Source organism: Cydia fagiglandana, chromosome 3 (assembly GCF_963556715.1).
Source record: "Cydia fagiglandana chromosome 3, ilCydFagi1.1, whole genome shotgun sequence".
In the NCBI taxonomy this organism is placed as follows: Eukaryota; Metazoa; Arthropoda; class Insecta; order Lepidoptera; family Tortricidae; genus Cydia; species Cydia fagiglandana.
Window position 1 is genome coordinate 12,664,405 of NC_085934.1, and position 14,485 is coordinate 12,678,889.

Consider the following 14,485-nt stretch of genomic DNA (forward strand, 5'->3'; position numbering starts at 1 on the left):
AATTAAATCAGGCTCACTTAAGCTCACGACACAACATAGCTTACGGTTCAATTCTGAAATAAGCTATGTTTAATATCACTCATGGTGTGAAAATAAAATTACAAGAGCACAAACAGCCTGCTCAAGGTGTACAAAGGGTTCCGTTTAGCGGCCCTATGAATATCTAAAAACCTTTGAAGTCTATGCCTGCTATGACAGACTCGAAATTAATATAAATTATATTTGCCTCGAGAGCACTAGTCTTTCAGTTAACATTTTTACGAGTACCTACCTATGTAGGTACACGACATAACCAAGGTTACCTATTTAATTATTATATCCCTGACTGGCATGGTATAGGAAAATTGTCATGTGCTGCACAAGCATGTTGGAAATAAAAATATACAAAACTGACCAAACTGGGCGTTTATGAATGCTTTATTTTACACCCTTATGTCTGCCTTGTGAACCTTGAGGATTCGAATCACCTTGATCGTAAGTGCTCCTATGCACAGATTAAGTTTATTTTAAACTACCCATGCACTAATCTCAAGGGCACGTGCTTCTATGCACGGACCAAATATTGTTATCACTTAATTCACTTTTCATTATTCGTCATAGTTTGATACTATACGTTTAACAAATGTACCCACCGTAGAATGTAATGTACCCAGTCATAAGGTTTTTAATAAACAGTGAATTAATGGTTTGCACGAACGATTCTAGTATAACTTCTGGGCGGTCACGTCTAGGGCATGACCCTCTAGTTCTCAAATTATACAAAATTATAGCATTGCGATACTGTTTGCTTTGCACAATGTGAAACAGCAGCAAGCCTTGCGAAAAGGCGAAGCTATTTTGAAAGGCGAGTACTTTTCAAAAATACATTGTAATATATATAAATATGTTTTTGTCGTGGAACAAGTACACCCAAACAAATGCAGTCATTTATTATAATATGTTAGCAAAACTCTGCAAAAGAGTTATATAGTCTGTCTGTACAGTGTAACTTGAAGGCATCAATGCACATGAATCTCTTGAAACATGGTGGATCAATTAATTTACACCCCGTCTGTGTCTTGCTCCTATTACCAAATCCACAAGTTAAGGACCTCAACCTATATATAGGTACCCTTCTTGCTCGAGACCTGTAAAAAATGTACACAATAATTTCATGCAGTCAAGTGTCGGAAAACTAGGTCCACACACTTAGCGATATCGTGAATATATATCCAAGAACTCTGTATATTGCCTCCCAGGAGGCGGGATGTTATTAGACTAACCTATAGTAGGTAGTAGGCCAGAGATATAGTATACAAAAGTACACTGGCCCAAATTAAGTAATATTATATTTCAGAATATAAAATAATTTACAATCTTGCTATTATTGAAATATAAACAAGTAACAATTATCCTTAGTTCATAAGGAGGATAAGTATACCTAAATATCTAATAGATTCGACAAAGTGTTGATTCTAGCATTGGATAAAATAGCTCCCTCTTAAAGGGCCTCTGCGCTGTTGGCTTTGGGGCCACAGGCGCCCGGCAAATGGTAATAGGGAACCCCCTGGTTTCCCACAGCAAATAATGTAAAATCACGAAATAAGCACATAAATTTGTATTTCGGTTAAAAGCACCTATGCGATGAGCTAGGGTTTCGAATTAAGTATCTGATTCCTTATAATTTACACACTGAATAGAGAAAACTGAATATTCAGAATTAAGCAATGTCTATGAATAGTTTACCGAAAATTAGCCACTTTAGCGGTCAGAACCAATAAAGTTTTAAGGCTTATGTCTACCAGTAGGCACCAAATAAAGTAAACCACTAAGAAACTACTCTTACTACATATATACAAATTTTTGAGTAAAATCAAGGTTATGATAGCTAAACATGAATTTAATTAGAATGACTCTGCAAATATTATTGATAAAGTTCTGTAGCAATTCTACACAAGAACACCACAAAGCGTCATAACTAGTGCCACAGCGCAGTGAACACATGAGTGTTGTGGCTTAAGCTCTCATAGTAACCTTCACAATTTTAAGCAAGGTTTATTTATGTACACTGACCTGCGTTCTCGTTAGTAAAGCGTTTAAAAGGGTTAAATGCATTTTATAGCTATAACTATAACCTATAACCAAGTATATGGCTTACAGTCATTAAATAAATTTAGTGATTCCCTATGACATTTCAATAAGTACCTAATTTTATTAACTCTGTTTGTGGTGATAGTGATCTAACGAATAATTAAAATATTCGTCTACTTAATCCCGAGGTATTCTGGAAATAAGAAATGTCCTGTCCTTGTTATATCCCTGCAACTGCTTACCTTACTATTATAGATAATTATTATCAAATTTGATAATAATTGCGACTTATAAATAAAAACTACTCTAGTACTTTATTATTTTTATCTTTTCATACTTGAATTACATTACTCCTTATAACAGATGTGTATGCTCCGTGAAGAGTAGACTGACTTATCACATCTTCTTTTACCTAGTTTTCACATACATTTAAGTAATTAAGTATAGCACCCTTGTGGTGACTCACTTATTCTTTTTGAACATTTATAAGTACATTAAGTACGTATATAAAATGTTAAGTTAGTATCATAATATAATGGAATATCAAATTGTATGCTTTACTAAATACCTCTCTCCTCACAGGTGTTAAAATAAAGGGTGTACTGCATAATTAATTAAACACTCATAATATAATAATATTACATATACATAATAAGTACATGTATAATCACATTGGCTTGGCGTCATCCCACCACCAGGCGATAACAAACACGTCTCAATATTATTATTAGGTTCCGAATAGCGGTACAGTTGTTTAATGACAGCGTTTTACACAAAAATAAAACGCTAATTAAATAACTTACCCTATTCGGAACCTAAAGTTTTAATCCTGCCTGGTGTAAATATGTATAATTTTGAGACAATGAGTTGGAAATTTGTTTTTGCGACAACCGCCAAAAAGCAAACTGCTGTGGTGGGAGTGTGGGAGAGAGAGGGACGTATATGCTAGAAAAGGACAATACGACCGACAACAGTGTTGCCACTCTCAATATTATTATTAGGTTCCGAATAGGGTAAGTTATTTAATTAGCGTTTTATTTTTGTGTAAAACGCTGTCATTAAAACGAAATATTATAGCAGGTTATTATAATTTAATGTTTTGCGTAACCGTATCTCTATTGGGCTGTTTATAGTGTATACTATTTAATAGGATCGTTAAAACGTTCAGTTGCATTTTCTTGTATAACAGATTTCTTAGTGGTAGGTATTTTATAAAATTTAAGATCATATGTTTGTAATATTACAACTATATTTATAGATAATATGACGAACTAGTATTTGAATGGACACCTATACTACCGGGTCTAAATAAATACAAGAAATCTATGGAAGACTTGAAGCATTGAAAAATACCAAATTGCCTAAACCTTTACTACAAGTGCTTATAATTTTCCCCTAGAAGAAATACCTACCGAACTATACGGTAACTATAAATATGTCGAATCTATTTTTGGGAGAGATATCAAAATATCACAGATAATGTTTTAAATGATGTTAAACGTTTCATTGTCATTGTTTAATAAATCGTAATGAGTCAGATGCGTTGTTGTTAAACACGGTACGCCTCGAAAGCAGAACGGACGACGCTTCTCCGATGACGTTACTGCAGGAGAAAGCAAACATGATTCATGTTCAAGTTTGCAGTTTTCACAAAGGCAAACGGACAGGAAATATTTTTACTAATATATCCTTGACATTGTCACGATGGGTTAGTCTAATAATTTAAATGTCCCAATAGCCTAAAAGTTAGAATAGTGAGTGGTATTAGGTAAGTATTATAGTCGATCAAGCAGATTTTGTTAGTAGAAAAAGGCGGCAAATTTGAAAGATGTAGGCGCGAAGGGATTTCGTCTCATATAAAATTGAATTTCGCGCCTTTTTCTACTGACAAGATATACTTGACCATCTATAGATTGTCTGAGAAATAGTCACGAAAATACTTGTACTTATAAAAAGTAATTTGAAGTGTAAGTACATTTTTAAATGTTTAAAAAAGACCAGCACCTCTAGCACAACTGGCCGCGACAGGCGTGAGAAGTGACAGATCGGCGCGCCTTGGCGGCTTGTCGCGTGTTGGCAGCACAACTCACGCGCGAGAGCCGCGACAAACTCGCGATCAGGTCACTGTCAGAAAATGACAACGATCGCGACTTTGAACTAAAATCCGTAGCACAACTGCCTATTTAGAGACAAAATATTCTCTCGTCTTTATGTCAATCCGCGAGTCGAAGTCTACGCGACTTTATAACGCGACTCGCTCTCGCGGGTGGTTTGCTTGTACTTTTTTAACTAAACTCATGATAATTATAACTTAAAAACAAGTTTGATATATTATGCAATAATATAATTTGTATAATTACTTATTGCCCTAAGGAATAAGGAAGTATGGAACAATCACTAAATGCGCTTTACGCACTCTTATATCGATTATGCACGGTGATACCTACAAGTACCACAACACACCCATCATGTTTACAACTTTAATTTCAAACAGCTAGCTTGTAGGTACTCAATTAAGTAATTAGGTACATATGGAGGATTTTTAAATTTCAATTCAGGTTTGTAAGTTTGTAAAAGTAATCCTATGACTTCCTTACACCAAACTTTCATCAACCTAACAACGGAGGCCGCTTTGCTTGTACATAAATGAAGCCGATGAGGTGGGTAGGTACAAATGTTCAAAACAAACAATCCGACTTAGTAAGTAAGCCATAGTCTTAGTAGTAATATTTAGGATCACGGTTAGATGTCTAATTTCAACAATCTCTTACTATTTAGGTACCGTTTGGAACCTTCCTCGACTTCAACAAAACATACCTACATGTGGCCTGTGCCCGCTGCATCGTACTGTAACAGAATGATGTAATACGTGGCTATAACAGGATCATGTCCGGCTCAAAATCATGCTTTGTATGAAATATCAGTCAACTCCCACTAAACCATTCCGTCCCCTGCCAACACCATACCGTGACGTGACTGGACCGAGCCGACCAACAATATTTTGAAGGAGTCATTACGTTCATGTCATAGTCTGCGTAGGTAGCATAGGTACGGTTATCATATGGTCTACCATATTGAAACTCCTCTAAAACATACCCGTGTTCTAGATGTTTCACTTCATGTTTGACAGGGCCTGATACGATCATGCTATGATATGTTGCTGTCAACATTAGGTATGAAGTGGGCCTTGGGGAGCTAATTAATAATGGCTTCTAGGAGTTCTAGGTACTTACCTACCTACTTTATTTTTGTTTCTTTTCAGGTAAATATACAGGAGAGAAAAAAAACAATATTTAAATTAATAGTATATTGCTTTGCCTTATATATTCTTGCAATATTCGACTTCTTATTATTAAACCTAATATATGTATATTAACATCTAGAACCACTATAGAGAAATTGTAAGAATCTTCTTTATTACCCTTGAAAAGTATTTTCTCTCTTCCTTTTTCTTCGACATGCGGCGTAGGACAATTAAATATCACCCTGGAAAGAAAATTGGTTTGTAAACAAGACAATAAAATATGGTCATGACTTCATCAAGGACTATGAAATAAGCTTTTCATATCAATTTGTCAAATCATAAACAGTTAGGTACACAGTACACACACATGCCATCCATTATTGGCACAAGAAAAACTATATGAAACTTATTTGAGAGTTACTGTGGCAGCTTAGATAGGTACGCTATAACCATTAGAGTCATTATTAATAGTTCACTTCCTCGGTGGTGTTCTTAAAGCTAAAGCGCTTCTCACATCTTAGTTAATTTAGAAAAGGGGACAGCTCGGCGTTTGAAACCTACAAGCTTGCCTAGTGTGTTTCTTTTCCTGAATCTCCACTTCGGGTCCTGTTGGCACGTTCCTGTTAATAATATTTTCCTTTGGGTGCCGGGATATCAATCGTGTCTAGGATAATGCTGAACTTATTCTGAAAAAAAAACACTATTTACAACAGGAATATGAGAACAAAAATATTTTATTTTAAAGGTTTATTAAACAGAAATTTTTAAACAATATATATTTTAAGGAATATTATCAATATTAAGTATATAAGGCTCTATTACTTACATTTTTTCATATTTTTTCCCGTAATTAAATGTTGACAAAATTTGAAAGTTCCTTGGCTTTGACAGGAAAAACTTAACCATCGACAAAAAACTAGATTTTTTACCACCAAAGAACGAATGATTTAGCGCATCCCTGGTTTCCGATTCAGTGTTGCCACTTGCAAATATCGATTTGTTTAGACTTTGATTTCGCCGGGTAACACTGACGAGTCGCGCCGCGACTTTGAGTTCTCTACGCGGCTGTTGCAGTCGCGGGTACAAGTTATGCTATGGAAATCGACAGATTTGACAGCCGCGGAAATGGCGACTCGAGTCGCGGTCTAACGCTACGTCTTACGTAGGCGAACAACGCGCGAACGCGGCGCGGCGCGGCGCGGCGAAATCAATCCTTTGATGCCCATAGAAGTGTCCTACGTAAGCGATCTCGTTGCGAACGCGGTGCGGCGCGATTTGCACGCGAATGTCAGGCGGCGCGGCGCGGCGCGGCGCGGCGGCGGCCGCTTTCGCCGCGCCGCGCCGCGCCGCGTTCGCGCGTTGTTCGCCTACGTAAGACGTAGCGTTAGTCGCGGATGCAAGATGTGCTAGAGGTGCTGTTTCCTTCATAAATGAAGTCCTTTTATTACCTAAAGTAAGACACTCGTGTCTGGAAGACATGTAACATTTTTTATTGTTGCGCAATGGTACTGAACCCTCCTTTATTTTATGTATGACTTAATTAAGTGCGTGTAGTTTAGGGCCAAATGGTTGACATAGTTAACAGAGCGCCTTGGCGGTACACGGTGAATCACACGTGCACAAATAAATAATAATCAAGACACGACTTAAAATATGATCCTATTTACAAACGTCACCATTCTACTCGATTATAGCCACCACAGGCGGACTGCATCCCAGCTGTACTATGGAAACAGCAGGAGGATTGCATACCTCTAACATAAGACAGAACATAAAGTGCATAGACTGCATAGAACGCCCCAAATTTAAGAATAGATAAATATGCTATTGGCATATTATTTACAGAATTATACAGCTGGTATAAAGCAAATTCCTTGCAAATGAGTGATGAATGAATACTAACCATAACCAAGGGATAAAAATGATGCCTAATATGACTGAAATTATTTTTGTAGCAATTGTTGAGAGTGATTTCAACTAATCATTTAGGTAATAGTATAGTTATTTATGGAATACTAAGTAAGGAATGGCAAGGAATGGAATCGTAAGTTAAATATCTGAATGGAAATGGTATAACACATCCATTTATAACCAAATTTAAATTGCTTATGGTAAAAAAAAAATCGTAGGTAGTACTTGGACAGTAAAATGCTCTAGAGCACAAAGAAACGTATCACTTTCTGCACACGTTTTAAACAATAATGACCCTCTTTCAGGACAGTTCACAGTAACGGCTGTTTTGTAACTTTTTTAGTCTGGTTTAAAACTTGCATGCAGAATTTTGAAAAGATTTCTGATCATAAACAAATATAAATTGAATCCTACTAGATGCCGTAGATGCCTACAAAACTTCGCAATAGGTTTAAATGTTTCCCTTGCTGGTTTCCCAAACAAACAAACAATATTTTATTTGCAACTTTAAATTATGCTGTAAAATTAAATATGAGCAATTACTACTTTTGACGCAGGTAGATGATCAAGTTTCACTTCACATGCCCCTCTTTCTATAGTAATACTACCCACTTCCCTACTATCTAACCGACATAGGCCCTATATACCTATAGGTACTATGTATAATTATAATCTTATAACGACGAAGATTATGTTAGTTGCATAAACTCATGAATGTTAGTCATAATTCATGAGATTAAATTATGTTTGATGAAGTACATTGAATAAATTTAACCATCGACGTCCGAGAGTAGATGACGTCAGAAACTTGATTTATTCGATAAAATTTCTGACGCCTTTCAACGGTATCGGTGAGTAAGTACATGAAATTCTCCCCAAAATACAATCTAACTGTGATGGGCATCTGTTCGCTTATGGACGAACCAAGGAGCAAAACTAACACACAAACACACATTAAAAAAATCTGATATTAAGAGCCAACAGGAGTAGTCATTTCTCTATACAAACGTACTCGACTGTTTCCTTTGTGGGTTTGATGCTACGATGCTAGAGCAATGATTTTTTCAACACAGATTAGGTAATATTGTTGCTTTTTTTGATATTTTTGTGTTTTGAGGCGCTAGTCAAGCCCTTCATAAATGGCCAAAATGGCCTAATTATGGCGTAGTATTCAAAACTGATATCAATTATCCAAAAAAGCAAAACGTTCCATCACAGATAATTTCACTACCTATCATTTAGATTTTCAAGGTTGGTTAGGATTGGTTAAGTTTTGGAGGAGGAAACAGTCGAGTACGAAACCTCGATTTTTGAGATTTTTCGCCTTGTCCCTATCGCGCTAGTTTTAGGAGCCGCTTCCGTTAGCGAGACTGGTATATTTACCTAAAATATTTAAAACTCAGCTCCTGTTTCGTCTTAATATTGATATAAGTACGAGTAGGTAGGTGCGTGTCGCATTTGCACCAGTAAATAGGTGCGCAATGAATACTGAAATGAATATCATATACACATTTCATATCTATATTTATATATTTATAAAATATCAATGACAACCACCAGCGGTCGGCGGCGCCAGCTTTTACGTAGACCTTCGCGATTGGTTAACCACAACTCCCGCAGATCAACATATAGGGGTAAACGCAAAAGTAAGTAGGCACTGCAAGTACCTAGATAGGGAAGGATATGTATGTAGCCAGTGTACGTACATAAATATTAACAATAAATTTGGCCTTAATATAGCATGTTGTTGGGTTTTTTTTGAGGAATGCCTTTGGCTTCCTTCCAACTGAATTCATAAAATAACCTCCATATTAGCATGAAGTGGTTCAAGATTTGAATCATACATTTTACATAATAAGGTGCTGAGAAAATCCTGAAGGATTTCAAGAGTGACTTATACCTATGCATGTCATGAATGAGTGGGTTATAAACTTCACTGGTTTGAACCTACTTTCATAGAAAATGTATTTTCATAGAATACGCTTTCATAGTTAATGCAAAGTGCCTTTATGGAAATGCAAAGTGCCTTTATAATTGCGACTACGGGGTCCGTTATATTGTTACAAGTTCAGATGCGGCAATTGTCACTAACTTTTAGTATATATGTTGTTGGGCATTACGCAGGGACCATTAACTATATCACCACATATATAGTTGAATCATTTGCTATCTTCTCAGGGTTAGAAATTTTTAATTTGGCGCACATTTTTTTTCACTTCTATGCCAGTTTTTCGTAAATTTCAAATTTTTACTTGCGTAGTAGTAAAAAAAACCATGGCCAATTTTGTTTTTCTAGGCATGAGAAGATAGCAAATGACTCAACCTATCTGCCGTTTTAATTTGGCAAACGATGTACACAAGCACCCTGTATAAATTATAAACCGAAATGGGTGTTACCTACAAGGTGTAACAAAAATTATGGGGGCATATTCGGTATCGTGTTCTGATTAGGAAAAAGCACTTAAGCAGAAAAAATGTTTTGACGCAAAATGTTTTTCCTAATGAGAACATGATACCGAATAAGCGATTAAACGGTTCGCCACTATTTTTATTACACCTTGTACCGAAGGAAACGAGTCGGCGTCTTCAGCTTACGTGGATAACTGAATAAGAATGGTATTCCATCTGTCCAATATCTTGGTCCAATGTGTATTGCGTCTGCGTCTCATATTTTGCTTAAAGAGAGAGTGAGACGCACAGAAATTGGACAGGTGGAATACCATCCTACCTATACCTATGACATCTATGTCAGTTTATAATGGCTCCTCTAGACGATGGGCCAACGCCGGCCACTCCAAGGGAGGCATTTATGCGTTAGAGGGAGCAAGTGATATTGCTATCTCATTCTACCGCATGGCTGCGTCCCTTTGAGTAGCCGGAGCTGGCCCATCGAGTAGAGGAGCCATAAAGTTGTATTCAAATTACAACTCAACTCGTCACCGCTAGATAGGTAATTCTGCTGCTGACTATACTTCATACAGAGTTAACTTTTGGATAATATCAATAAAACGTGCGTACGAATCGCTAAATCAAATTATTGTTTGAAAACATAATGCTAGGTGATTCTAGCTTCAAGGTGCCTTGAGATTCGAAAGTCATTACTCATTACGGTTGAAAGTTTACACAGTGTTGTGGTTGGAATGGGCCAACCATAATGCCTGTGCACACCGGCTGCGTGTGCGTGACGTGCACGTGCGCGTGCGGCGTTGTAGTATAAAGATCCTTATGAGAGATGGCACACCGCTTGCGTGACGTGTGCGTGTGCGGCTCCAACATTTTAGCGCACGCACACGCGCACGTCACGCACACGCAAGCCCAAGCCGGTGTGGCTCGGCCTTAAATTAGTAGATAGTTATCGTTTATCTTTACACTGTAGGTAAACTTAACCGTAATGGTAATTTAAGCACAAGTACCCACAGAGTAACGATAAAACATATGTGAAAACAAGGTAGGCATAGTCATGACGTAGGTGATTAAAGTAAGGGTGGGAATTAGGTGCCGAAATTTGACTTATGCAGTGAAAGATGCATAGAGTACAACAGTGACGGATTTGAAGTCTTTGCCGCCCTAGGCCCCAGGCCCTATAGCCGCCCCTTTCGCAGCACCCATCATACCTATTGACTATCATTTTAAGTTATTTCTTGTTCTCATCAGCGAATTTTTGGCACAATTTGCCGCCCCTAATTTCTTTCTGCACTGGGCCCGGGCCTACTATGGGCATTATGGCAAATCCGCCACTGGAGTACCTACAACCCTCTTCATTGTCAGCATAAAAATCATAATTATTTGGTATCAAATTCACTTACAAAGTACTCGGCAGAACTTTGGTCGGCCAGCGATGGTGAGAGCAAGCAGCCAGGCGAAGGCGGTGCGGTGGCGGCTGGCGGCGGCGGCGCTAGCGAGAGCAACTCGCCAGCCGACGCCGACATGCTGCCCGCCACCGCCAGGCTCCGCAGCCGGTCCGCCAGGTCCGTATGCCCACCATTACACGACTTGCTACCCTTCCTGTCCTCACTGGAACACAAATTGTCAATGATCCTAGGCCGCCTCAGCTTCCGCGAGGCGGCACGCCACCGCCTAAGCCGGCAGGCTGCGTTGTTGAGCACTTCCTCCGTTTCTCTGCACGCAGGCCGTTCCTCATCCGATTGCGTCACGTCTTCAGATTCAATCGGCTCATCTATAAACGGTAACCCGTGCTCCAGGGCCATAGGGGATGGCTCACCCTCACTATCACTAATGACTGCATTTGACGATCCCGAGAGAAAATCCCTTAAGGCGAAAGCGAGACGTTGGTCGGTATTGAGTCCCTCCGGAACGCTGTCGGAACCTCGATCGGTGGGCACAAATCTACTATCATTGTTCGTCTTCTCTTCGCTTAGCTCATTTTTCAGGGTGTCTTTCTCGTTGGAATTGAGATCCACGTTAATTTCTTGACTAAAGGAAGGCATTTTTAAAGGCAACAAGTTGATCTCCCCGTCAAAAAACTCTTTCTGTCGAATACGATATTTTAATTATGTCCTGCAGACTGAGACAGGTCCTTGGTGGAGCTGAAGCTCGAGCTCTGGATTGTGTAAACATAAACAAATCGAAACGACAGATGCGCACATTTTTATCAGGACGAGATGAGTATACACTTACACTTTGATATTGTATTTCGACTACTAAGAATCGTTGAACTATACCATAAACCTAATATTCGGAACGCGTTCACTCACTGTATAAAAAACTATTGCAAGAGTTCCCCAGAATAAACAGCACAAATCAGTCATGATCCGATCCGAACACGCGATAACGATATCTCCCCGAGTCAAGTGGGTGCACGCTCAACCTCTAAATACAAGCAGAGTGCGCAAACTGAGCTCTGCTGTCTACTGGCTGCGCTTGTCGCCGTAAGCTGTACATATACGTAACGTTCTCGTTTCGTTTGTAGTCTTGTTGTTTGTATTGACGTCCGTATGGCCGGCGCTCGGCGTGCGCGAAAGCGGCGCCCGACGAGTTCGTGCCTGGCGCCATCTATATCGGTATTCCGGTCGCTCGCTCCTAATCTAGCGGGCTGACCCAGCTGCCTTCAATGCCGGCTACGAAGTTTTCTAATTAAACTTCGCCCGTTGTTATGACGTTAGCTTCGTAGTTCTCCATTCCAACGACAGATGGCATCTTCTCATGTTTTTTTCAGGCTAATAAAATTCTTGTTGCTTTTACAGTGAGACCAAGATAAGTCTGCAACGATTTTGATAGCACTCGCAGTCCAGGTGTTATTTATATGTCGTAATTTCAGTTGATTATAAAAGGATATTATTTTGAATTTAAACACTGTGACCCACAAACCTAGTATAACTGCTAGTGTGGGACCGCCATATGAGATATTCGACTCCCTAGCATGACTTGAATTGTCGCGCGTCGCGCACGACTGCATACGTACATTAAGACATTAACACATTGAATGCCAGGAACCAGCTCGGCGGGTTCTCTGTTCGTAGTCGCTTTCCTCTACAAAGCGGGAACACGCTGGGATCCGCTACGAGAGCGTAGCGCTACGAAAACTTTGACATTGGACCATCCCAATGAGACAGTGTCATAAGTCAACAACCAGAAACGTCACTTTAGACACTGACAGAACGGTATCGTGCCGCTGTGACATCTTATAAGCATTGTTCGAATTGGGCATGCATTGACTGTCACTAAGAACCAAGCCAATTTTTGCGCTTATGAATTTGGAACTTTCTTTTATTTCTTTATGAGTTCTTAACGCGAATTTAATGTGTACTTGTACAAGTACGAGGGGACTTACAAGTTTAATGATATTATATTTTAGGCTATTTATTTCTTTAGGTCTTTACCTGCTCCACTTACGAATACTTAATAATTTTGTGTGAAATACTATTTACATAGAACATGTGAACATGACTCAGTTTAAACCTCCATAAACGCTGCGATTACAATTATAATTTTTACAGTTCGCACCATCCGTGATTAAGTACTTATTATTTTGGCTACGACATGGTTCGGTGACTAGCAAAAAAACATGGATAATCTGTCAGCGCGAAACGCCCCAGCGGCAACACGGCAGTGGTAGCGAAGGTATAGGTACCTTACCTACCTAGGTTTCCTTCGTTACCTACCTAGGTACCTAGGTTAGCGTCCGGCCACCTTAGGATGCCAAGGCAACGTTATTTGCTTATTAATTACTATGTATAAAGTCTACCGTCAAACATTTCAGAGGGCAGAAGAATGCCAGAAATTGTGAGCTGTAGACCTCGCTAGCAATGCGAGCATAACTGAATAAATGTATACCTAGCTCCGCCATTAAAAAAAATCCAAAATTAAATCGACAAAATATATATTTAACCATCGAACCTGCTCACAAAATTTTACGAGAATCGGTTGAGATTTGAGTTTACCCGAAGAGGAAAACATCTGGACATACGAAAGCATTTTTGCCCAAGCTGAATCGCTCGGTCAATCAGTGATGGTATATATTAAGCCTTTGCCTTATTCAATTAAGAGTTGGCTGGCGCAGTTGGTAAGAATTTATCATGGTCAGCTACGGACTAGTTGAAGGCTTGGCTACATAAAACTGGTTTGTATTAAAAATGTACATATTACTTACATTATATGCATAAATAAACTACCCTACCTAAAACTTGGGGGAACCTGTCCAAAACCACTAAACAGACACCGCAATCCATTACCAACACAGCTCTTACTGAAACAAAGAGCAAGCGGCCGCCCGTATCTCTAGCGAGGACCGTTTGACTCAAATCAATTACTCAATTACAAAAAAAAAACCCTAGTCCCCTATAACTCTAGACTAGGTACCTACTTTAGTTTCAAAACTTAGCTTCCTTCTTCTAGAAAATCACCCCGTAACTTTTACCTTCTTTACCAACTACTTAAGTGGTAGACTTAATAAATCGTAGTTTGTTAAGGAACCCTAAAAAATAAAAAAGTACCTTTCGGTTTCGTACCTTTTCAATACACCACGTACTTACAAGCAAAAGGGAGTACGAATATCTTCGCGACACTTACATTACATGACAGCTTATTGCCCTATTCATGTGATTTTGAATTAGGTGGTCAAGCACCCAGCAGTCAATAAATTTATGTCATAGTTGTAACACTTGCACTACAAAAGATGAATAGGATTACAAAATGTAAAACAAATTAGTTATTCACATTTTGTAAATTGCAACAATTTGACGCTATGTGATCAAGCGCATTACACCATGAAGGCTACAATTGTTAGGGAAATACCATCAT

The 14,485-nt window shown here is 38.7% G+C and overlaps 1 protein-coding gene and 1 long non-coding RNA gene across 2 annotated transcripts in view; one reads left to right on the plus strand and one right to left on the minus strand.

Annotated features, from left to right (window-relative positions):
* LOC134680069 (C-Maf-inducing protein-like) overlaps positions 1-12,392 on the minus strand; it is a 58,661-nt gene extending 46,269 nt beyond the window's left edge. Inside the window, exon 1 of the mRNA XM_063539080.1 lies at positions 11,032-12,392. Coding sequence (XP_063395150.1) covers positions 11,032-11,673 — 642 coding nt within the window. The 5' untranslated portion in view covers positions 11,674-12,392. The remainder of the gene's footprint in view (positions 1-11,031) is intronic.
* LOC134680127 (uncharacterized) overlaps positions 1-14,485 on the plus strand; it is a 297,055-nt gene that overhangs the window by 51,948 nt on the left and 230,622 nt on the right. The gene's annotated exons all lie outside the window — the stretch shown is intronic.